General features: G+C 35.9%; 1 protein-coding gene across 1 annotated transcript; it reads right to left on the bottom strand.

The window, feature by feature from the left end:
- Positions 1 to 601: 601 nt before the first annotated feature.
- sgpp1b (sphingosine-1-phosphate phosphatase 1b) lies at positions 602 to 27,499 on the bottom strand. The gene is made up of 3 exons (XM_073833736.1): positions 26,571 to 27,499; positions 13,181 to 13,270; positions 602 to 5,621 (listed from the first exon to the last, which is right to left on the bottom strand). The coding sequence occupies exons 1-3, from the start codon at positions 27,240 to 27,242 to the stop codon at positions 5,070 to 5,072; spliced, it is 1,314 nt and encodes a 437-aa protein (XP_073689837.1). The 5' UTR covers positions 27,243 to 27,499; the 3' UTR covers positions 602 to 5,069.
- Positions 27,500 to 27,714: the final 215 nt, after the last annotated feature.

Raw genomic sequence — 27,714 nt, 5'->3', positions numbered from 1 at the left:
TGTATTATATTCGATACATGACGGCCTCTAAATGATCAACAAATCAACACTGTGCTGAAAAACCTGTTGTTCACAATCCACTACATGCCTTCTGTTGTCTGATTGAAAGTGATTATGTTCAGGTTGCAGTACACGTGTTTTTTTGTTGTGAAATCATAATGATTTGTATAAAGTAAATGTACATATGCATTAATAAAACATCAATTTTAAAGATTTTAATAAACTATTACATTAAAAAAGCTTGATTTTTCTGACTATTACGTCTTATATCAGGCCTTACAGGGTTAAACCGTGAAACGCATGTGTCTTCAGTATTTTGAATGAACACAAATAAGCTCTAGCACATTTTAATAATATATTACGTCTTACATGACTGAACAGTGAAAAGAAAAGAGAAGAGTTTTGTTAGTAATCTGAACTGCTAGGGCAAATCTATCCGGCTAAACATGCTCACGCATGTATATTAATATTTCAGACATTACAATGAAATCATTGATCTCAGCAAAACCACTTAAATCTCAACTAAGCAAATGCGTGCTTAGCAAACCCAGTCATATGATTCTGTTAATAAGATGTCGTCTCTTCAAAAACAGACCAAAGGTATAGCCGCTTTGCTTTTTATTGATCATAATATTCAAGCGTAATGATGTAGGAAACAATAAAGATCATCAGATAACAATTTCTATGAAAAAATTAACAAAGCTTCTATAACAAGCCATTTTATTAACATAAGGGCACAGGTTTCCTTATAACACTGAATTCTTGGTCATTTGTGCTTTACGTTTTCAGCCCTGTGAGAGTGATTCTTCCTGTGTTGAGCGCTGGATCAGCAGATTTTTGTTTTGTCGGTACGTTCAGTTCAAAGGTTACATTTAAGTTTTGGTATTTTTAATAGTTGCAGGTTTTACAATGGAGCTACATCTAGCTCTTAACACCTTTCGAATGTCTCCAACCATATTTCGAGATAGCCAAGTCTTTTGCATTAAAAAAGAAAATCAATAAGACCTTGATTAATACCACATAGAAGAAGCTCAGATCAGAGCTCCAAAAATAACATTTTACACAAATACACATACAGTATCTAAAGCTTCCAGGACACATTTGGTAGAGAGAGTGAAAAAATGACAATGAAAACACAAGTAGCAAAACAACCAGACATTTTAAACAATCCTGCTCAGTGACTTTGCACTGAAATAAACTTTCAAAGTAATGGGAGGGTGTTTGTCGTGTTAAACTATTGAAATGGTTATGACAGCAAACTGAACACCAATGATAACATTTAACATGCAGCTTTTTTATTGTTTGAAAACAGTAAGCAAGATATACACTACCAGTCAAAAGATTTTGAACAGTAAGATTTTACATTTTTAAAGAAGTCTCTTCTGCTCACTAAGCCTGCATTTATTTGATTCGAAGTACAGCAAAAACAGTAGAATTTTGAAATATTTTTACTACTTGAAATAACTGCTTTCTGTTTGAAATCATTACTCCTTCAGAAATCTGATTTGCTTCTCAAAAAACATCATTATTATTAGGTTGAAAACAGCAGAGTATAAATTTTTCAGGTTTCTTTGATGAATAGAAAGTTCAAAAGAACAGCATTTATCTGAAATAAAAATCTTTTGTAACATTATGAATGTCTTTATCACCGCTTTTGATCAATGTTAAGCAATCTTCTTAAAAGTATTAATTTCTATAATTTCTTTCTCAAAAAAATAAAAATAAATAAAAATGGTTTAAATGGTTTACTGTATAATGTTACTAAATCTTTTTATTTCAGATAAATGCTGATCTTTCTATTCAAGGAATTCTGAAAAAAGTACTCAACTGTTTTAAATATTGATAAAAAATAATACAAAATATTTCTTAAACAGCAAATCAGCATATTAAAATGATTTCTGAATTATTCTATTTTAAAATATATTCAAATAGAAAAAAAAGTTACTTAAATTAGTAAAAATATTTCACAATATTACTGCTTTTGCTGTATTTTGGATCAAATAAATGCAGGCTTGGTGCGCAAAAGAAGCTTCTTTAAAAACATTCAAAATCTTACTGTTTAAAAACTTTTGACTGGTAGTGTAGAGCTAATCACAGATGAACCCAGTTTTATTATTACAGTATTTACAAATATTTAGATTTTTATATTTTCAGTTTTTAATTCAATTTTGTGCTTTTGTTATTTCGTTTTTTTTAATGAAGTATTAATGTATTTCAGGTTTAGTAATTTAGTACTCCAATTTAACTTGGATAATTTTTGTCAATGTCATTTTTTTGCCAACGTCAATTTTTGTTATAGTTATAGAACCATGACAGACTGAGCAGCAATCAGTCATTCCAATTTAGAATGTTCCACGTCAGCTCAAAGTCAAATGTTTAAATTTGGATGAAAGAAAGAAGAATGAAAAAGAAACAGAAACACATGGAAATAATCGTCTGTGCTTATCAAACAGCAAAGATTTACATAAAAGGCACTGTGTGGTATCCAAATCGGATCTTGTTTATTCAGAATAAGCTGTGTTATTTCCAGTAAAACCAGAGGAAACCAAATCAAAGGAAATAAAGCACTTTTAAATGAAAACTTCACCACTGGATCAGTTTCTCAGGAGCTTAATCTAGGTCACAAGCAGGACCACACCAACTCTCATGCCTTTTTCGGTATTCAGTGCTGATTACAGGAATATTGTTATAATTTAGACATGAAAAAATAAGGCAAATCGACCTGAGAATACTACTTTTTAGTAGTTATATGGTTATCAAATTTTATTAAAAAAGTGTTATAAAAATATTAAATGGACATGAAAGGGCTATAGCATGTCTTAAAGGGATAGTTCACCCAAAAATGAAAATTCTGTCATTAATTACTCACCCTCATAAGATCTTCATTCGTCTTCAGAACACAAATTAAGATATTTTTAATGAAATCCAAGAGCTCTCTGACCCTCCATAGACAGCAAAACCACATTCAAAGTCCACAAAGGTGACTGAAGTGTGGTTTCTTGGATTTCATCAAAAATATCTTAATTTGTGTTCCGAAGACAAACGAAGATGTTACAGGTTTGGAACGACATGAGAGCGATTAATTAATGACCAAATTTATTTTTGGTTGAACTATCCCTTAAAGCGTTTTGAATGATTCAGCATGAGCCTGAAAAGTACATAATAAATTTATAACTACCGAAATCACTTATATTTGGTCGGATTACTAAAACACAGGCCTGAGAGAGAGAAAAAACCCTTTACAATCTATCTACCGCCATCCACAAACACAATTATGGAATCACGCAATAAGGAACAAGCCCAATTGGTCCAGAAAGCAATGCTCACTTCTTGGTTTCTTCCATATAATCTCTGACCTTAAAACTAGACAGACCTGTATTGTTCTAGGTAAGGAGTCAGAGGTCAGCATTGCTCTGCGCTGAGTAGAATAGCTGGTTTTCTCATCATTCAGAGAATCCAAAACAATTCTGTTTACAGAAGTTGGAAAGGAGTTGGGAAACCGCCTTCTCTTTCAGCAAAAAGGAACTTAGATGTGCACGAAGACACACAAGGCCACAGGAAGAGTACAAATGCACGCACATAGCGGTGTCATGCAAGCCTGACCGGTTACAAGGCCATCGCAGCGACACGCACAACAGCAGGCAGCAGAGCAGTGCAATCTGGGAACAGTGCAGTGAAATCAGTACCACAAATTCATCTTTTACTATACATAAACACAACCTTGACTAGCAGAAGGCAGAATTATTCATAGGCTGAGTGGCAAACTTGACGTGTTTCAACCTGACTGAAAACGCGCTAAATGCTAGTAGAGAAGCCATTTATTAGTCTAGTGCGATTAATAACTTCCACATATTTACACACAGTACCATATTCTAAGCAGCAACTTCCAGGGAATAGAAGTAGATTTAAGATCTAATAAAACTCTGATTACGAGCCAGACTCCCTGACATGCATTTAATATAACAACTTATCAAATATTAAACAATATTTTCAGATTCAGAAGATGTTTTAATGTAGAGTAACTATTTAAGTGGTCAGTTTAACAGACAGTGGGGAAAAAAAAAAGAATTCAATCATCATTTACTCACCCTCATGTCATTTCTAAACCTTTTCCTTCTATGTAGATGGCAAGTTGAGAACATTAGAGGCTATTGACTTCAATTATTACTATAGACATTTCTCAAAATATTTTCATCAAGAATTGGACGAGCGCTGCAAATCATGTCTGTTTCTAGCCAAAATATCAAAAAATTATAAAAAAAGGAGGATTATTAAAAATTATTAAAACAAAGTTTCAAGCAAAAACGCACTTAATTTTGACTTGTTTTCTAAAAACAAGAAATTTTCACTTGTCTAGAAACTGCTTCTTGATGTAAGAATTTTTAGATATTTTGGCAGGAAACAAGACTAAAATATATAAGTAAGAAAAGCATTTTTTGCAGTGAGGGTGAGTAAATGACAGAATCTGTTTAAGGCCTCAGCTACAAGATCTTTGGAAAAAAATAGTCCTATTAATCCAAAACTAAACATCTCAATAAACTTCAACAAAATTACCACAAAGATCAACGCTGTTTTATATTAACATTTGAGATTTCAGATTCAAATCTCGCAAACAAAACAAATGTAAATGCTGGCGTCATTTCCAGCAGATTTTGCACATGAATTTCGCAAGAGAGACAACTCAGACAACTCTTGATGCAAGAGTTTGATTCCTCCTACTGTGGCGTGAACAAAACTTGTCAAAAGATTAGTCAGAAGTTAGAGAATTAGCAAAAATGCTGTATTGCTTTAATGCTGTAAAGTTTCCAATAAGATTTTAAATCAGAATAGAATTTGATAGATATGCTACTGCACTATTCATGCAATGCAAACTGCATAGAAAACAGATGTTTTGAATAGAAAATCTGGTAAAACCACAATAAAAATTATGGAAAACGCATTCTGGAAGGTGCAGCACAGTGTTGCATGATTGGCATTAGTTCCATCCAATCATTGATTTGAAGAAAGTTCTTCTCTGCAGTCCAATCGGGCTCTTATTGGCTGAAAGAATAGGTGATTCTTCCACCTAATCACAACAGGCCCACACGTGCAAATAGGAAAGGCACAAGAAAAAGCGCATTTAACCCCACGGTTCCGTAGACAATATACCGATACGGCAGCTCCACTTCCATGTGCTGCCTTGCCTTTCGAACATCGTTGCTGGGAATCCCAACGAGCCTGCAGACGAGCGGGATGGTGAGGGCTTTCATTACGGCTCTGGTAGCTAGGAGAATGATGACACCGAGGAGAAAGCGGAGTAGGCAGAGTCCAATGAGGCTGAGGGTGAAAGACGGAGGCTGAAGAGGCAACATTGATGCGGATGGGTCTGGTAAAAGGCCAAGGCGGTAGTTGACGTGGGACGCCAAGGCAATACCCGCCCCAGAGCCTAGGATTTGGGCGGTGTCTCCGCGTGAGGTGCTCCAGGTGTCCAAGGTGAAGGAGAAGAGGCCTAGTCCGACGTGAAGTGAGATGATCATGAGCGGGGCGTAGGGGTGTGTGCGGTTAAAGGTGTCGATTATGTCCAGAGCAGGACTAAAGACCACCAGGATGAGCAAACTGTACAGAAAACCAGCAATTATGTCCTAAAGAGAAAGAGAGAGAGAGAAAAAAACATTGTTATTGTTTAGTGATAGTTGTTCATGAGTCCCTCGTTTGTCCTGAACAGTTAAACTGCCCACTGTTCTTCAGAAAAATCCCTCAGGTCCTACAAATTCAGTTTTTTTTTTCAGTATTTTTGTGTATTTGAACCCTTTCCAACAATGACTGTATGATTTTGAAATCCATCTTTTCACACTGAGGACAACTGAGGGATTCATACACAACCATTACAGAAGGCTTAAGTGTTCACTGATGCTCCAGAAGGAAACACAATGCATTAAGAGCCAGAGGGTGAAAACTTTTTGAATGTGAGGATAAATTTTACTTATTTTTGTCTTTTGGGAAACATGTAAGTACCTCCTGTAGCTTCTGAAGTGCACATAAGAAAAAGGTAGACATTTTCATTTTACTTAAAAGTTTACACCCCTGGCTCTTAATGCATCGTTTTTCCTTTTAAAACATCAGTGACCGTTTGAACCTTCTGTAATAGTTGCATATGAGTCCCTCATTTGTCCTCAGTGTGAAAAGATGGATCTCAAAATCAGTCATTGTTGGAAAGTTAAAATACACAAAAATGCTAAAAGCAAACCAAAGAATTTGTGGGTTTTTCTAAAGAACAGCAGGTATTTTAACTGTTCAGAACTCTAACAAACAATCACTAAACAAACAGCTGTGGATCATTCAGGTAACAACACAGTATTAAGAATCAAGTGTATGTAAACTTTTGAACAGGGTCACTTTTATAAATTAAACTTTTGTTTTTTCTTATGGATTATATGTAAACGTATTTTATGTGAAATATCTTATTCAGGTCAGTACTCAAGTATTCAAGTAAAAAATAGCATTTTGTATGATCCCTCTTATTTTGGTAAAATAATTAACATTTTGCAGATTCTGCAAGGTGTATGTAAACTTTGGACCTCAACTGTATTTGAATATCACCTCATTTGACATGTAAATCTGTAGAGGAAGTTTGACCTAGTAGTAAACAAATGTTGTTCTGAATATATTGTTACAAACAAGGAAAACAAGGAACAACAGGGGAAATTCAATACCTGTTTACACTAACACAATTGTTTGGAAACATAATTTGTCTGTTCAGACCAATGTGGAAAAAAACTGCAGACAAGCTGAATGAAAGTGCAAACACACTCTCTTTAAGTTGGTGGTACTTTTAGGCCCCATCCGCACGAACATGGGTATTTTCAAAACCACACCTTTTTCTATGCAGTTTGGCTGTTCAACCACATGCAAATGCAGTATCAGGTCACTGAAACTGAGCCTTTTTGAAAACCCCTGCCAGGGTAAGTATTTTCAGAAACTCCGGTTGCAGTGTTGTGTAGGCAGTGACACTGAAGATTTTGGCTTGTGACGTCAGAGTGAGCGCTTTTTCAGGCTTTTGATTGGTTGGTTAGGGTTATATCGACACCTGTTGGTTTTGGCATGCTCTTGACAGTGCTTCATAGCATACTTTCGACAAGATTTTTTTTAAATGAAAGAAGAAAAATACACATGTATGTGTGGACTGGACCTTAGAAAAGCATAAGTAATGGCGGCAGCTCTGGCCAAGTGACCAAAAGCACAAATCTTATTGGTCTGATAGTAAGATGAAAAACAACTGGGAAAAAAATGGTGACACTGATGTTATACGAATGTTCATGTTGGTCTGAACAGATGCATTAACAACCAATTATTTAAATTAAAATGTTTATGGCACCAGTACACGTCACTTCAAAGCACGATATAGACCAGTGTCTGTGAAAATTAAGCTGCAAAAATACTTTTTAAATATGCATCCTGCATGTTTTGTGTCTCTGTGTGAATAAACTGCAGATGCGTGGTTTTGTTTACTACACACATACTGACGTGCGTGTGGCGCTCAAAGTGTTTTTAGCCTCTGCCACCTTAATATGAGTACATGAACACAAAAATAATTACTAGAACTGCTCTGAGAGTCACTTCATGAGTATTTCAGTTTCTTTTGAAAAAAACTAACATCATATTATATACAAACAGAAACCTAGAGGTCCTTATCGCAACCCGTCAAAATAAAAGTTTGGTTTAACTTGAAGTCGTGACAGAAATATTACTTAAAGGGGTCATCCGGTGCCACATGCACTTTTACAATCTGTTTGAACTGAAATGTGTGTTGGGAGTGTGTGTACACAACCATCCTAGAATGACAAAGATCCGCCCAGTAGTTTTCTTTTAATTTAGTAAAATAATTTGCCCCTTCTCATATCGAGCCGTTCTCAGATGCCTGTCGTTGTGGCGTAACACCGACAGAGGCCACTCCTGCAATAGTTGATAGACAGCAGTGTTATAGACCTGCCCCGAGTGAGAAGTAAACTGTCAGCCATTATTTCGATGCTGGAGCAGAATGTCGCCTAAGCAAGCGTGGAGTACCGTTGATGGGTGTAACAGCAAACACAGCAGTCATTTACTACCGACATCTGAGCCTTTTCTAATAATGTGCTAAAGTTAGCGCGTTTCACGATGAATGAAAGTGTAACTTACACTCTCAGAGAACATGGTTATGTCGTTTTCTCTATGCAAATCCGTCTCAATATAATTCATAATTGCACATTTATAATGAACAATGCGTTAAGGTGATTGTCCATTTACAAACTGTGTAAGTTTTAGTAAAACTACATTAAGCTTAGATTTGTAATGCTAGATGGTTTAAAACGGTGTCTGTTAATGATTATGAAGTCATGTACAGTTATTTTAAATAGTTTTGGATCAGTTGTTACTGCCTTAAGAATGGTAACTTTAACACAATACATGCAAAACAGTGTTTACAGCCAGCAACTGCATACAAGTAAAGACCAAAACAGTCACTCACATTTATGTATTTCAATATTACGACGGGGTAAGTTATGTTAATCGATCACTTATTTGCTCTTGTTCAGTCAGCTATACCTCAGTAAACACATTGTGTTCGTATCAGTACACTATCCTGCCAGTACATACAAAGATATATCAACGTGACATTAAGTTTAATAACCATTCAGAAATGCCTTGTTTAAGCCGTAATTGCCAAACTTCTTTGCGGGTGTCATCTTGTTCCGGCTCCAACTCCGGTTCAAACTGATATAGTTGCAGAGATGTGTTTTCAAAGCCTTGCGAAACCATTATTTCCCCAAATAAACCCCCAACTGTTGTCTAGGCAGAGGTTTATATGATTTAAAGGGCCAGGTACTGATATCGCTTGCTGAGAACAGAGGCATTTTTTACCAGGTAAAATGAGTGTTTTTTTACACTACCATAGAGAATTTTTAATCAAAGTATATTACAAACTTTTCATTAGGACCCTAAAGCATCATATTAACTTGTGGAAAATGGGCATCGGATGACCCATTTAATGTAATGATAGTACTACTAGAAATAATAAATTATTAATAAACATTATTACAAATGACTATTTATCAGAAAAAATATTTAGCAGAAAAATGTAACTACACAACAGTAGTTCTGGAAGAAAATAAATAAATAAAATAACAATACATCTTTTTTTAAATAGTAAAGTCAATTAATTAGAGATGCTTTTATTTATAATTATTTAATGAAACCATTAAAATGGAATCCAGAAAGGCAATGAAAAACAGAATTAGATCAAAATAAAAATTTTAGTTAAACTTCCAATAAATTGCTGTTAAATATCGCAAGTTTCATGATTTAAATTAATTGGACATGCTTTTTGATTAATAAAATTTTATTTAACCATTAAAACAGAATTCAAACAGAGAAAACGGAATTTGGGAAAGAAAAAAAAAACAGATTTCTTTACAAGCATATCTCTGGAATTACAAAAATGATTTACATTTGATTATGGTTAAATTAAAGAGTTCTCTGCTGTCTGTATTTCTACCTTCACTAGTCTCTACTCTCTGGTTGCTGTTCTACCACTTTTACAGAACATCCCAAATAAACAGGGGACTTACAGGTGAACTGTGAAAGATTCAGTACTATGCACTCATTAAGTGGTAATTGAATAAATAATATTCTTATGTAGTCTGCAATAAATTTTAATAGTGCAAAGCATCTGATCTGCCGCTCCTTTAAAAACAACAATAACAGATAAATTACATGCATCACAATATTGTGATGCAAATTGTACCATCTTTTTATCATATTTTTGATCATTCTCATAAATTTGCAAAGAAAAATGTAAAACTAGTCTGAGAATCAAAAGGAAAACTGGTCAGTTTTGCTTAGAAAAACGTTGATTCATCAAATTCTTGTCTTAAACAGTTTATGTGAGTGTTTAGCAAATAGCATGACTTGTGGGAGATGTCCAATGTCAGAATACTTCAGTGTTGGGTGAGAGATTCCACAGAGACCACAACACACACACACACACACACACACACACACACACACACACACACACACACACACACACACACACACACACACACACACACACACACACACACACACACACACACACACACACACACAATAATATGTAGCGCTTTAGTCAACTGTCTGACTGTGTGGGAGAAGGAAATGAGCTGGTTAATTCAAAACAGTTTTCACACTCATGGAAACTCAGACACAGATTAACTAGGAAATGTACTTTTACAATCCCCTTTAGGTCACACGCGCACACACACACACTTAACTCGAATCCTACCTCTAAACCTTCTAAAACTGGCCTTTCAGCATTTGTATATGTAAAAACAGTCCCTTTATAAAGCAATTTTCATTGTGAACCCCAAGTACACTTGTCTCAATGTTTTCAGAGTAGGTTCAAATGGACAGAAACATTGTTTTCATGAGACATGCCTCACCTCTTTCTCTCATCTATCAGTCATTAACCATTATGGGCTCATTTTCCACATCTGTGGTTGAACATAGGTTCAATGCTTTTGCATATGCATGCATTTCTTTTGACCGAACGAGTGTGAGATATCCTATCTCTCTAAACTCTGTACTAGTGATTTCCTGACTATCAAAGTGTGACAATCAGATCAAACAGTCTCTGGCCGTAAACAACATTTGTGTGTGTAAACACATAATGAAACTCAGAAAAGAGCTAAAAATGACAATAGGAGAAATTAATCAGAGCTAGTTTCAAACAGGTCATTGATAAGGTCAATTTATACAAAAAAACATCAGCATTTACAGTAAATGAAATAATGAATAATCATTTTAATAAGCCTTTTATTTGGCTATAACATTTCCCAAAGAGTGTCATCTGACTGGTTTCAAAATCCCTTCTCGTCTCGTGAATACGAGAGTGTTAAGACAATCCCACAGTTGCCAAGGGAACAATCTCTAGGGCAACGGCCACTCATCACCCCAACAGGGCGAGCAGACGGATGAGGTCACCCTGAGGGTGACATTACCGCTTAAAGCAGACATGGAGCAGAACACCCAGATGAAACACCAAATTTTCAGGACTGAGGAAAAATTGTGTCATCCAGACAGACAGACAGACAGACAGACAGACAGAAAGACGTACACCTCAGCAACAGATGAAATCATTCTGCAAAATTACACTGTTTGTTACACTAACAAGACAGCACCAATTGGATTTGCCATGTCAGTACACGTGCACATGCTTATAATGAATAGGGCTTTTGGGGCAGCATCAGGCAACATGAGACACAAACAGATGGATGTAGTTAAAGCAGGCTGCTCACAGTCTATTTGAGTAGCCTCAGGTCACACAAACACACTTATTATTCAAGCCATATGTGTGATCTTCCTTTAAAAATGCTAAACGTTCAGTAAAGACCTATTAAATTGACCTGGATCTACACACAAATATACACAACTTTTGGTAGTTATCCGGCTTAGTTAAGAAACGCCACTGTTTTTTTTTCCTCCCAATGTGCCTGACTTAAAATGAACACACACACAGATAACATCCACACACAAACATAGATAAAGAATAACATATGCACACGCCCCACGAGGAACCTCATAACATTTCCTGTCTTTTATGAAAACAGAAGTCTTCTTAAATCTGATCTTCATGATGAATATGAATAATCTGACATGCATTTTCATGCAATGGGTGATGACTGATAAATGGAAGATATTAAAATTCTATACTATTTTACCACAATGAAATTTACTTAAATAAAACCATTAGTTTTTAATGCTACAAGTGAATCACAACATTATAAATGTACAGTGTACAGTGGATATTCATTACGAGTTTCATTTAGATAGAAGGTCAACGGAAATGCTTTAAAACACACAGCGCTTATTCTATGTGTTGACGTAATTTCAACTGAAACAGGAAAGCAGGGCAGGACATATCAAGCAGTCCTGCCCACTTTTTAAAATAGCCAATAGCATTTAGTTTATATCACAGCTTGGGCTACAGCCATTGAGCTCAGTAAAGCATAGGGCTGGGCGATTAATCGAAAAATAATCGAAATCGACATTCAGAACCTATAATCGTTAAAATTTTTCCAGGAAGATTATTTCAATTACTTTCCCTTTAAAAAACACAAGCACTCCGTTACGTTATTCCGCCGACATGTCGATGGAGAGCTTAAACAGTATTTATACAGTAAAAAGTATTTACAGGATATACAAGGGTAATTTTATTTAGAGGAGATACTGCTTATTTTCTACTTTTAAAATGAAAAACATTGAAAATTATTTATTTTGTTTCCAATAGTGCAAGTTATTTATTTTCACTAATTTAAGAAAAATGTGACTTTTCGTTTTAAGCAATGCTTGCTTTAATTTCAGTTGTTCAACACTGATGTTCAATTAATAATCATAGATCGTAGATAGTGTGTTTCCTTCAATTATTTTAAAATCAAGTAATGCACCCTTCATCCAAAAACCTCTCGCTTGTAATATGTGAACATATTTACTGTACAAAACTTGTCAGTGAACTATGAGGGCAAAAAAATAATTATTATATAAATATAATTAAATATAATTGTATTAATAAATAAAATAATCGTTCATTAATCGTAATCGGGTTAAAATGTTCAATTAATCGAGATTTTGATTCTAAGCCAAATTGCCCAGCCCTAGTAAAGCAGCATTTGACAGTGTATGACAGTCACAATCTCATCCATATTGCTATAAAATACAGCATTCTATATAGAATTTAAATGGGTCCGATACGTTTAGTGGTCAGCGCCAATTCACGCATTTGATCCGCTCCATGCCATCGCGTCTCTGGACCAAAGCAGACTGAAACCAGGCTTCTTTCGCCCTAATGGAAAGCATATTTTCATTGTCTGAATCGTTCAAAGTGACTATTTTTGGTGGCGTGTAACCATCAAAAAAAAAAAAAAATCTACTGTGTCCTCAGTGGCTCTGATGCAGGGGGAAAAGGTGGGGCCAATACAGCTTGATAACTTAGAATGTTTAGTTTTTTGGGGGATTAAAAAAAGGAGTTTGGATTTGTATTACAGCATTGTATGGACAGCATTGTATGGACACAACCACCCTACAAACACACATTTATATGTAAACACCAGGTAAAAGTGAATTTTGCATCCGATGTCCCCTTTAAATAAAAATAAGTTTTACATTTCAGTTTAATTTTAATTTGTCTTACCAGTATAGAGTGCATGCCCATGTATATGCGGCTCGAACACACCAGGACACACCAGCTGATGGCCAGAGAGAGACCCGCCAGCAGAGGATACTGTGAAAATAAACACACACACACACACACACTGTTTAGAATATGCTTCGGGTAATGACATAGATAACTTTTGCAAAATTTCACAATGAAACTCAGTCGTGGCATAAATGTTAACCATTGACTATCTGTGTTCTTTTATAGTAGTGCTTTCTGATTTATGTGTAAAATATATTCAATGGTTAACATTGTTCACATTTTATCTACAACCCAAACTGCACACAGACACAGTCATAACATAAAGTGAATTTTGAAACTGCTTTAGTTAGAAAACGAACAAGCCAGTCCATCAATGTACATGAATTACCAGCAAAGGATTATATAGGACAGATTTGCTTTTATCTTTTTTCACACACACACACAAGACTGCAGCAGATGGTAGAGGAGGAACAGCCTGTGTGAGAAAATATACACCATCTCTCATAAGAAGCCAGAGGATACATTATCTGTCTCACTCTCTGTCATTTCCATGAGTTGTAGTACTACAGAGTAAACCAGATGTGTAGAAAGTACTCCGTAACACAATATAACAGCTTACGCACAGATGGTGTTCTACAAAAACGAGCAAGCACACATGCAGAGTAGACATGTGCAGACACACACACACCCAGTGTCCTCATGTTTGGCTGTAGGCCCAGTGTCACAGTGACACCACAGCTAATGCTAACCTGCTTTCATGAAGCTGAAGGGTATCTGTTCTGGGTGTGTGTCCATAAGTCTCAAGTATCCATGCTAGTATCTTTTTGCGTCACCATTCTCATCATTGCCACTTGCATAATACATTTGACCACAGATGGACCCCTCCTGTTGTACAACGGCCATTCAACCAACAAACACTGAAGTCAAACCCTCGGCACACCATAAAACAACCACTTAACTACAATTACCGTCCCACAAAGCAAAAGATGGTCAGGCAGATAAAAAGAGAACCAATGCCAGCAGGAAACTTTAAAAAGAGCTGCCGCACTTTTAACCAACTACACTGGTTAACAAACAAGACATTTAATTATAAACACACTCTGCATTTTATCAGATATATTGTTACATTGTAGAATTATTTAGAACAGTATGTCTAGAATGAAAAAACATCAGTTTTACCATTTCTGTAGCCACAATACCTTTCTTTGAATAGAAAGTTTAAATGAGCAGCATTTATTTGAAATCAAACTCTTTTGTAACATTACAAATGTCTTTAATGTATCTTTTAATTAATTTAATGCATCATTGCTAAATAAAAGTGTACCGCTGAACGGTAGCATAAATATGCAAGTTTGAGTTTCACCTATTCAAGTGTTCTCATATTATTTTAAAACATTAATTTATATCACATTGCTGAAACGTGCATTAAAGTTTAAAAAGCAACACATTCCTAGTCATTGTTCATTCATTGTAAGCCACCTGTCTGTGTCTTTGGCGGCCCACATCCTTCTCAGACAGATTACTGCAGAGTTTAAACACTCCAGCAGAGATTTATATTCACTAACGTCCATGTTTAAACATGTACAGTGGTGGATTTACAGTGAGACACCAGCTGCCAGGAAAATGACACAGCAAATAAATTCTCTGTGTGCATTAATTCAGGGATTTCCATTCAGTGCAGTATAATAAAAGGGAACAGGACATTTCCCTCAGTGCTGTTCCCTTCACCTCAGTGAAACTGAAAAAAAAAAAAAATCTTCCAAAATGTTTAACCTCTAACTTCTGCTTTCCCTTGCAAAAGACATCCCCTGAAGGAAAGAGAAAAGGAGAACTCAAACAAACAGTTAAATGTGACTGTTATGTGGAAATATATTATTTGGCAGCAGCGTTTTAAAAGACTCTAGAGCAGGGGTCTCAAACTCAATTTACCTGGGGGCCGCTGGAGGCAGAGTCTGGGTGAGGCTGGGCCGCATCAGGTTTTCCACAAGAAAAGCTTTGTTAAATTTTTTTTTTATTAAATGGCTTTATTTATTTTTTTTAACACAAGATAAGATGAAAAAATAAATAAATTAAGAATTTATAAGAAAAATCAATCAATCAGTAGTTAATAATAATAACAATAATAATAATAATAATGAAAATAATAATAATAATAATAATAATAATAATAATTAGATTTCACTAGTCAGTTTTTTCAGTCTTCTATATCTGCTGTATTCAGATTCAAAAGTCTGTATTAACAGTTCTTTAACCTTCTTCTGAACATGAATGAAACATTGAAGAATGTGAACTGTTGTTCTGAATATGGCTTCTCTTGCCTACTCCTTGCTGCTAGAGACCTGGCAGCGCTTCCTCTTCAAATTATTTATTAATAAACTAGTATTTTCTGAGTCAGTGTCGCAAAGATGAAGTTGACGATCCTGACTCGCCATCTGCTCACTGGACACGCTTTTTATGCCTAAATGTATCTTTATGGATTAGGCATATAGCTAATGAAAGAGTTTTCTTTTCGATTTGAATTATTTCGTTTTATAGTAGTGAAGTAATAATTTAAAGTAAATTTATTACAGACAGGGAGACAATTAATACTCAGTGCAAAAACATTCATTGTGCTGAAACATCTGTCATTGAATGTTAAATTTAGATTTAAAATACATGTAGCGCACGTAGGAACTGTAAAGTATAGGGCCAACTACTACAACTACCGCCGGTGGCACGGTGTTTTTATATTGAAACTCAAACTAAATGATTAACAAACACTATTAACAAACATGCGTGTTTATTTTAGCAATTCTGTCGGTGAACAAGCAGCCTATAAAACGCTAAAATAAATCAAAGAAATAATACATTTAAATAAGAAAGTAGCCTAAATAAGTGTTAAATAGGCTATTAAACAAACATTTGTTGCAAAAATTCAACCTCGACAGCTCATCAGAATTACTGGCCGAGTTCTCTTTCTCTTCCTCATTACACAGCTGCTGTTTTTAATAGCAAAGTAATTACATTTATTTTAGTTTCTTTAGTTTATAAAGTTAATTTAGAAATATATTTGGAACACGTTTTGTTTGTGAAATTCAAGTTTTTGTTTTTTAAAGTAACGACCAAGCTGCCAGCGGCAGACAGATCAATTTAGCCTTCTCAAGTCATCACGATTTAAATTAAAATCCACTTAAAAAAAAAACTTAAAAGCATATCACAATATTAGTTTAATCATTTAACCAATATAAATGTGTGCTATTAGGCGCATATCCGTGCGGAGAGTGAAAGTTTTGCAGGACATGGAGGTGCCAGCTCCCTGTGAAACTTCATTTTTGTTCATAAAGGTAAGAGTGTTCCAGTCTGACACGCTCATTCAGAAAAGATTTAAACTTAACACAGACTTTCAGAATGGACTTTTATGCATAAATGGAAATGCTTGTGTGAATTTGTGACATTTACAGATAAGGATATGACCGTAAACTGAAAGTTTTCATGCTGAGGATGCAAACTTATCTGCAAAAGTGCCTCACAGGGCAAGCCATTACGCTATTAGCTTCAAGTTTAAAATAAGGAGTTCTTATGTTTTGGGCAGCTTGGATCACGTAACTCTCCTGCAGCATCTCAGCCTGTTTCCTCCACTATTTTTAGATGCATTTCGTCTATAGAAATGCGTCATTTGGTGCTTTATTTTGACGTTATCCTCTGAAGTTGTACGTGCACTGTGGGTGGACCCGATTAATTGATAATGATAATCATTGTTGTCGTAGTTGTTGCAGCCCTAATATATATATATATATGCGCGCTGGGACAAATGTCTGCGTGTGCCCAATAGAAACGAGGCAGCCAGCCAGGCATGGAAGAAAACACTCCATGGCAACGCTGCTGTAACTTTCACTCATTGTCATTGAGAAATGTTTCTCTGCTTGCATCAAGCCTGGCCCGCCCCCAAGAGCCATATACCCCACCGTGATTGGTAGGTTCGCTCAGCTCCGCACACAACACTGTAAAGTGCCATACATATCAAACTCACAGGACGCAGTAACATTAAACTTTCATATTAAGGCGGGGGCCACAAACTATCGTCCTGCGGGCCGCAAGTTTGAGACCCCTGCTCTAGAGAGAGTTCATCACTTTAGGAGTCGACCGATATGTGTTTTTCAGGGCCGATTACAGATTATTACAGATCAAGTAGACCGATAACCGATATTTTGAACTGATATACATGTCTGGTGTAAAAATTAAAATGTCAAAATTAAGAATAACAATGGCACTGACAAAAAATTTGTTTAAATGCTTTTACATTAATTTATTTGCAAATCAGTTTTGAAAATGACCGACACCAATAACCTTAAAATGCTTAATATCTTGCCGATAATCAACCAGGCCAATAATCTGTTGACCGCTAGATCATGTTATGTCATCTATAAACTATTGTGTTTTAAAACAGTGAAAAAACTCGCATTTACAAGATATATGCATTCAAAACTTACAGTCTCTAACTTCCGCCAATATGGATCAATGATTTTGATGACTTCACCCTGCACTTTAGCTTCTCATCAAAGTTTGTGTCCAATCAAATGCTCTCTAGAATTAGAAGCATCCTGCCCCTACACTATAAATAGACACTGAAGCGGTGGCTGAAACCAGTCACTTTTTTTTCAGTCACAGAATTAGTATTTTCTTTATGGTAAGTGGCACATAGTGCACTATACAGGAGATAGGAAACAATTCAATAAAATAAAAAAAAAAGCGTATCGGTGTGTTTCAAAGCACTTAAATGGACCTTTAATGTTGAATTTACATTTCAAAGTAACCCAAATTAACTTTAAAAGCCGTATTTCTGAACAGATTGTCTCTGACAACAGAACACACACACCTCTATGGGGTCATTCAGTGTAACTGCAGGGTAAACACTGAGTCATGTGATTCAGATGAACATCAGAGATACATGACCGTTAAAAAACCAAGGATTCAAACGTAGAGAGTCAGACCATGCTTGGTTATCCAGACCGCACCTTATGCCCTGAGACCACATGACACAGATGCTGGACCACATGCTGAACCAACTCACAGAGATCTTTCCCTCCCTTTCATCCAAGCCTTAGCTAACCTCATATGCTGAACATCTGCCTCTGATTACAGACTATATGTGTGTGTGAGAGCTCTCTGCTGCTGTGTATGGCTGCTGTGTGTGTGAGAGAGAAGGCTAGAGCTTTGATGGCTAAGATTGTATGTGTAAACAAAGTATATTGCATTATTAATCAGCCTCTAATCTCCATGACAACAGTATGAGGGAGTCTGTGAATGCACAGTGAGTGTCAGCCATGCAGCAAGAGACAGAATGTTTATTAGATTTGTGCATGGGTTGTTTGTGTGTTGCTTATCCTGCTGAAGCATCTTCAAACTAATTCAAATAACACACACACACACACACACACACACACACACACACACACACACACACACACACACACACACACACACACACACACAAACTGACTGAATCATACTGAGGGGCCTATGGTCCTAAAATATCCTTGAAATACTTAACACAGATATCACAGACTTATGACTGAACAGTCATCTTTTTTGTCTCTCATTTACATTTGCCAGGAGTGACTTACATCCATGTTGCATTCAAGGTATACATTCTATCTGTTTGCATATTACCTAAAAATAAAAACCCACCAGATTGGCATGGCATTTTATATTTTATAAATATAATATTAGGCATTCAGTAATAAACCAGTGATGAAATTTTGGCTGATAAAAAATAAATCAGTGATAGAAGAAGCTGCACCGTTTTAAAAGCCTCCAGACAGAGTTTTGATCACTTTAGGAGTCGACCGATATGTGTTTTTCAGGGCTGATGCTGATACCAATTATTACAGATCAAGTAGAGCGATAACCAATATTTTGAGCTGACATATGTCTAGCGTAACAATGAATTAAAGTGAAAATTAAGAATAACAAGGGCTCTGACAAAAACTCTTTAAATGCTTTTAAATTATTTTATCAGCAAATCGTTTTTAAAATGACAGATACCAATAACTATATACATGTGTAATATTGGTGATTACTATATAGTAATAAATCAGTGATAAACGTTTAAGAAAAAGCAAGATAGACGAGCAGAATAAAAGACGAAAGAGACTACAGACATAAAGCAAAGCTAAAGTGAAAGAGATAAGAGGGGGTGAGAAAGCGTGCTTATCAGTAAACGGTCAGAAGGTCTACTGATGACTGACAGCGACGACACGACTGAGTGGGCCAAAATCAATCTCAGCACTCTCTGATAAGACTAAACTAAACAACACTGCCTCAAACACTCAAAGCCACTAGTTTGCAAAACCCACAGCAAAGACTGGAATCCCCTGAAAGGCTCTCCGCATAACCAGAGAACACATCTACCCAAAAATGAAAATTCATGATTTGCTCAAGTAATTTATAGCAGTGTGTTCAAGCAGCTGCTCTTTTCCATGCAATAAAAGTCAATGATGACTTTAAAGGCTTGCAGTTTCAGTCTGTTTCCACATAAAGCTATTGAATGTGTTGGAATATAGCAGAATACTGATGCTTTTGGTGTTTTTGATGTTTGGTAAAAATGCTAGATTTCGCCTTAAGTGTTCCACGAGAGAAAGAAAGTCATACGGGTTCATACCACAAGAGTACATTATAAGACAAAACATTTATTTCTATGAGAACTGTGCCTTTAAGACATCTATGCCTCACAAAATGATTAGGACACATACTGTGTACTGTATAAACTCCATGAGGCATCAGTTTATTTTAGCATGTAACTCCCACTCAGCAGAGTCACAGAAACTCCCAAACCATCTCCTGTTAACAATCCAATTCAATCCTCTTAAAAGAGTAGTTCACTCCCAGAACAAAAAATTTACACATAATATACTCACCCCCTTGTCATCCAAGATGTTCATGTCTTTCTTACTTTCGTAAAGAAATGATGTTTTTTGAGGAAAACATTTCAGGATTTCTCTCCATATAGTGGACTTCTATGGTGCCCCCGAGTTTGAACTTCCAAAATGTTTAAATGCAGCTTTAAAGGGCTTTACACGATCCCAGCCGAGGTAGAAGGGTCTTATCTAGCAAAACTATTGCTTATTTTCTAATAAAATTGCATGAAATGTGTGTATTCCTGTTTATGACAGTTAGGGTATGCTAAAAAGCTCCCATCTCAATTCTTCTCCAACTTCAAAATCGTTCCACATCGCTGCAGAAGTACCGACCCAGTGTTTACAAAGTGAACATGCAAAGGTGGTCAAATTAAAAAAAAAAAAAAAAAAAAAAAAAAGGTAAAACAGCAATGTAGGGCGATTTTGGAGGTTGGAGGAGAAAATGAGATGGGAGTTTTTGGACATAAACAGAAATACACACAGTTCAAGCAGAGCTAGACCAAGATGAGCATTTGCAGTTAAAAAGTATACAAATTGTATTTTTTTTTTAGAAAATAACCAATCATTTTGCTAAATAAGACATTTCTTCCTTGGCTGGGATCATTTAGAGCCCTTTGAAGCTGCATTTAAACTGCATTTTGTAAGTTCAAACTCGGGGGCACCATACATATCCATTATATGGACAGAAATACTGGAATGTTTTCCTCAAAAAACAATTTCTTTATGACTGAAGAAAGAAAAAAATGAATACCTTGAACGACAAGTGGGTGAGTACATTATCTGCAAATTTTTGTTCTGGAAGTGAACTACTTTTTAAAATACAGTTTGTGATTACTATACGAGTATGTAACCAAGTTCTATCTGCTGTGAGTTACGTAATCAAAGCATAAAGGTTATACATGCGTGAGCATTTTCAAGGGTCAAACCGGTCCATTTTGTGTGTGTATTCTAAAGGTCAGTCTGTATTGGTTGGTGGCATTTCTCAAGAACCATCTTATTAGATAGTTAAAGGCTGGTGCACTAACAATAGGATCATGTAGTTATATCACAACATTACCTTAATGACACTGACCTCCTGATTTTATAATGTCGAGGGTGAAAGCAAACATTTTTAGCCTCAAAGTAAATAGCAATGAAGAACAAGTGGCACACATTATATTACTTTGTAATCTAGGTGTTATCAGGTCGTGATAAGCTAAAAATGAAGTCATGTTACTCTGTAATATAGTTACTAAACTTAAAAGATAACTATTGCCAAAATGCAACCTTGGCTGTTTTTTTTACTGTAAATGAGACAAACATATATCTAAAAGCATAATTACGACAAACGAGCTGTTTTTGAGATTGACCGTGATTTCATTTTGTGGTCAATGGCCGGTGAATGGGAGTACTAGGGGCATAAATTTGACCGCATCAAAATCGATATTTTTACAACACTATGAAGGCTCGACACACCATGACACTTTGCTCGAAGTATCGCCTGGGTCTCTACACATGAACTCGAGCATTGAGAACATTGTTTGTGTACACAGAGTTTACTAAAAAGAAAGGTTTTGAACAACTCACTTTCACTGTTTGGGTTTCCGCTCGCAGCCGTCTTGCCAGTCAAGAGGTGTCGATCTCCGAATGCGAATGAATGGACTCCATAGGACGAAATATTAGGCTTATATGAGACTCTTTTTACAACTAGAAGGTAGGCATGTGCCGGTATCAAAGTTTCATGCTGCGATTAATTGATTGAGCTTTTATCACGGTATACGGTATTATCACAATATTTTAATTGCTCAGGAGAAATGGATGGAGTGGTGGTGGTGGTGGGGGAGGGAACAACTTGCATTAAAAAAACAACTTGCATTACAATAGGTGTAATTGCGATTGTCAAAACATTTGGTAACTAAACAGAATTTTACACAATTTTCATGATTTCAATTCTTGGGATTTGATTTCAATCTTGATTCAATATTGACTCTTTGGATAAAAATTAGGTAGGCTACAGTAGATAGCCAACATATAAATTTTTCTCAAGAAAAAAAATATATATCTCACATAATGCTGTAAACAGACAGAGAGCCCTGTTAGCTGGTATTATTAAAGGTTAAAAATTAACAAATTAAATTAAATACAATTTGGCTTTCATTATAATAACAATTATGACAAGTAAAAATATAATACAAATGTAATATAGTGCATATATTTAGCAAAATACTCCTCTCTATAGCTATTTTTTTTCTAGTCAACTAAGGTAAATGTAACGTTCTGTGACATAATTGTTCACCTGCAGTTTTATTGACCTTTTTCCGTGGTTGAAAAACACTGATCGAAATTATGTAGGCATATCTTTCGGTAAGTTGTACTGTATCTTTAAATAAAAAGTAACAGATGATCGGTTTACTTGAACTGAAGCGCTACAGCGATCGGTCACGTCACATTTACAAGCACCAAAACGGTATTTATTGTCTGAATTTCGGAATAAAATGGACAGAACCTGAGAGCTGAGAATTTTTTTAATATCAAAAGTAACCTGCTCTGTTCTAGTAGTCTGTCGGTCTCCATGTTCTCTTTGCTCCGTGATTTTTCTCTGTGTGAGAAAATGGATGCGTGGCGCAAGAGTGTGTGAGAAGTGTAAATTGCGTGAGTCTCGCGCTGAATGCGTAGAGTTGGCAGCCCTGCATTTAGAAGGGGGATAAATCGTCGGCAGTGTTCCTCCTTCCGCCATGCTTCTTCTCCATGTGAGGATTGTTTACATTAGACTAGAGTGCGCACTGCGCCGCATGCACACAGTGCTTCTACATGTGGGGATTGTTTACATTCAGAGTGCGCACGTGTTTCGCGCAGCATATACACCGTGTTTGTTTAAGCGGTTGACGGAAAATAAGCTAATGCGCGTTCTATAAATATAAATTCTGATCTATTATTTTTCACGGTATTTTGAAGTGCCCACGATAACAATATCGTGCATATTCATTACCGCGATTTATTGCATTACCGAATACCGGCACATGTCTACTAGAAGGTTAATATTGTTTTTCACTTGCGACAGAACAACAAATTACCATAAACCCATGCATTTATATGGAAATATGCTTTAGGAGCTATCCATCCTCGCATTCGGAGATCGACACCTCTTGACTGGCAAGACGGCTGCGAGCGGAAACCCAAACAGTGAAAGTGAGTTGTTCAAAAAAGTTTTTTTTAGTAAACTCTGTGTACACAAACAATGTTCTCAATGCTCGAGTTCATGTGTAGAGACCCAGGCGATACTTCGAGCAAATTTTTATGGTGTGTCGAGCCTTCTTAGTGTTGTAAAAATATTGATTTTGATGCACTCAAATTTATGCCCCTAGTACTCCCATTCACCGGCCATTGAAAACAAAACAAAATCACGGTCAATCTCAAAAGCGGCTCGTTTGTCGTAATTATGCTTTTAGATATATGTTTGTCTCGTTTACAGTAAAAAAAAAAAAAAACAGCCCAGGTTGCATTTTGGCATTAGTTATCCTTTAACTTAGATGCAACAAGACATAACAGAATATTTGTAAGACCTTTTTGTACCCCCCGGGTTATCTTGTTTTACATGTTTCACATTGTCCTTTTACTATGGAGTTAGAATTGTTGCTTAATTCCAAATAAATACATTATGATCCACAAATAAATGTAAAGCGATTGCCAAAAACCAAGCATATTCACAAAATAACTAAAATGAGATCCACAAACAAGTAAAAAATATGAATTGCAAATAAAAAAACATACTCACAAATATTTTTTTGTATTCTACAAACACAACTTTGCCCGGCATTTATATGTGAATCGCGTACTGTGCATTTGTAGATCGCTGCGCGTATTTGTGAATTTTGAAACATTTCAAGCGTCAAGACTCAAAATAATCCACAAATGGATGGACTCCACCCACCTTCTACTTAAGCCAATCAGATACCGGCCACGTGGGGCTGACCAATCGTTGCACGTTCTCGCTCCAACCAATCACGTTTTTACGGTGTTTGTCGTGGCCACGACATTTAAACTCGTGAGAACATGATATTATGTCGTGGCCACAAGATATTAATTCGTGGGAACCTCATATGTTACATATGTTATATATTATATGTATTATATGTATTTTATTAGTCATATTCGTTATTTTCCCCTTCATTTCGATCTCTTTACTTAATGTTTTGAATGTAGGTTCTTTGCAGCTCAAAGGTTGAATTTAATATATATTGTATTTTATTTAGTCTAATTAACAGACAAATATAGTGTTTCAGTGAAGAGTGAATTATTCATGTAGTTTTGAAATCATTTACCGTCACACAGTAAAATAGGCCTACATGACATTCCTTCTATTAACTGGTCGTCTTTTTTCCATATTTGTATTATTATTATCGTCATTATTATAATTATTACTATTATTATTAGCCTATTATTATGTAATGTATGTATTTTTATATTTTTGTTTATATTCGTTTCCGCCTTAATTTTGATCTCTTAACGTTCTATATGGAAATGATACTGTAAATGCTTGACATATGCTATATGACTGACTTTTAGTGGACTGTAGTTTAAAGGTTGAATTGAACATATATTTTATTTTGTTTCGTCTAATAAATAGACTAGATTATATAATACTATACTGTTTCACTGAGGAATGAATCATTCACGTATAGTTTCATTTGTAAATGAAAACATGCTCATTTATGGTCACACACGGGCATAAATACAATCATAAAGTCATATAGCATATGTCAAGCACTTGTTTGTGGAACTCTAAGATTTATTTGTGGATCTCATTTTATTTATTTTGTGAATATGCTTGGTTTTTGTCAATCGCTTTACATTTATTTGTGGATCATAATGTATTTATTTGGAATTAAGCAACAATTCTAACTCCATATTTTACTACCCTGGGATGGAAATTTACACTGTATGCCTTTGCAGCCTGGAGTTTAGGGTTAGCTTCATAACCTAATGTGGTTATGTTAACGTACAAGTGTGAATACACAGCTTAGCACTGGGTCAATGGTGGTCTTTAAATGAGGATAAAGACGATTACGCAGGATTAAGCACAGAAAGAAAATCTCTGAATTTAATTCATGAACTCAGTAAGTGCACAGAATATAGGCCATTGTTTTGAGATATTTTAACACCCACACAGTAAAGGATTTAAACAGATGAAAGGATTACAGGTCCGATCTTGAAAAACTACCTAAACAGGGGCCTATGCATATCAGTTTACCAATCCATCTTAAAACATACCCACAAATATAGCAAAACCTCTTCAACTGGTGAGGATGCTGATTACTAAAAAAAAGAGAAGTAAATAGATCGTTTTTTTTTCAAAACTTTATGACTTCTATTTATTATTCTCTCACAATTTTTTACTATGATTTGGAAGTAGGCTTCCTTTTTACGAGAAACGGTTCTAATTTGGTGCAGTATGATCAGTTTATTTGAAAGAATAATAGTGCTATACAAAGTTCTGCCACAAAAAAAGTATATGGATAATTTAAAGTTGACATGAAGTTAAACTTTTCTTCCCTGATGTAACATAAATTGCTATTTTCCATGTAAGTGACAGGTTGCTGAAGGCAAGGGATTAAAACTTGTAAAAGACTCTTTTGCTCACCAAGCCTGCATTTACTTGATCCAAAGTACAGCAAAACAGTACAATTTTGAAATATTTTTACTATTTAAAACAGCTGTAACTGTTTTCTAATTGAATAGATTTTAAAATTTATTCCTGTTATTTTAAAGCTGAATTTTTTAGCATCATTACTCCAGTCACATGATCCTTCAGAAAACAAAAATCTAATATTCTGATGTGCTGCTCTTATGATGTTGAAAACAGCTGAGTAGAATTTTTTTCAGGTTTCTTTGATGAATAGAAAATTCAGAAGAACAGCATTTATCTGAAACAGAAATCTTGTAACATTATACATGTATTTATCATAAATTTTAAACAATTTAAAGCATCCTCGCTAAATAATGGTACTAATTTCTAGAATTTCTTTCCCAAAGATTTTTTTTTTTACTGATTTGAAGTTACAATGTATAATGTTACAAAATCATTTTATTTCAGTTAAATGCTGATCTCTAGATTTTTCTATTCATCAAAGAATCATCTGTTTTAAATATTGATTAAAATAATTTAAATGTTTTTTTGAATAGCAAATCAGCACATTAGAATGATTTCTGAAAGATCATGGGACGCTGAAGACTGGATTAATGATGGAATAAATTACATTTTGAACTATATTCAAATAAAAAACAGCTGTTTTAAATAGTAAAAATATTTCAAAAAGGTACTGTTTTTGCTATATAAATGCAGGCTTAATGAGCAGAAGAGTATTAAAACATTAAAAATCGTACTGTTTAAAAACGTTTGACTGGTGTCCAAACATTTCTAGGGACACTGTACAAATCTGTTGTGTTTAGTCAGTTAACACTCACACATTTAAATGTCATACAAGCACTGAATGGTGTGATGTTCTCACCTCCCATCGACCGTAGGTCAGCAGGAACAGGGACAATGGTATGGCTGTACCGGACATGGCATGGGTGGAGGGCATGCTGTACTCTGAGTTGTAGAACATCTCCACCTTGACCACAGGAGGCGAGGCAGGTCTCGGCCACCGGATCACATCTTTCGTGCACTGACCGAGATACATGACCCACACCCAAACCACAACTAGCCGGCGGCTCACATACGCGTCCACGTTCCACATGAAGAACGGGAAGAATGAGATGTAGAACAACTCGTTCCCAAGCTCGGTACCAAGTGTGAACAGGTAGAAAAGAAACTTGTTCTCGATGATGAACTCCTGCCCGATGTCTCCGGTGAGAGAGTTCCTGCGCAACGGCTTTACCGCGGATCCTTGAGCCTCGTCCCCGTTTTCATTCCCGTTGACACTTTCCCCCGCAGCCCCGTTCGCCACGCCGTTTTTGCGTTTCTCTCGGTCGCTGTCTGCTCCTGTTGTTCTACGGTGGGTGGCATCCCCGCCTCCGTTCTGAACATCCCCGTGGCGAGTGCTTGGTACCCCGTTGCTGAATCTGTCACGCGGCTCGGTTCCGCGCACCCCGCACAACCGTTGGAAACGCGCGACGTGTTCAGGGTCTTGCAAATAGTCCATAAGCCGCACGAACCCCGCTTTCAACCCGCCTGCCATGTCCAGCGACAAACTGCGCAAGTTAAACCCACCCGGTAAGACCGGGAGAAGCTGGAGGAGCTACTGAGAATGAACTGTGCTGTGGGTTACTAAACCATTCCCTCCATGTTTGTGCTTATAATAACAAAACGCCCAGTATAACCAAAACGAATAGACTTACAATAACTGATAAGGTTATTGCTGAACATATGAAGAGAAAATTAACTCAAAGAAAACTACTTGCAATGGTTTACAAACCGACCCCCACGCCGTATCCGGTTACTGACAGATTCGCGCGACCACGAGTAGGTAGAACGAAATAAGGCGAGACTCAAAATGGGCGAGGCTTAGCAGCCCGGACATTGCCTGTGATTGGTCAAGTACCATGGGTCTAAATAAATAGAATTATATTTTAACTCTTCGCTGTTAGATATTCATCCAACTGTTATACAATATAAAGGTTTACTTTATTTAGATATAAAAATATAACTTA

The sequence above is a fragment of the Garra rufa genome, chromosome 2 (genome assembly GCF_049309525.1).
Source record: "Garra rufa chromosome 2, GarRuf1.0, whole genome shotgun sequence".
NCBI classification, from domain to species: domain Eukaryota; kingdom Metazoa; phylum Chordata; class Actinopteri; order Cypriniformes; family Cyprinidae; genus Garra; species Garra rufa.
Note: the sequence above shows the minus strand (reverse complement) of the source record. Positions and strands in the feature narration are given on the sequence as shown.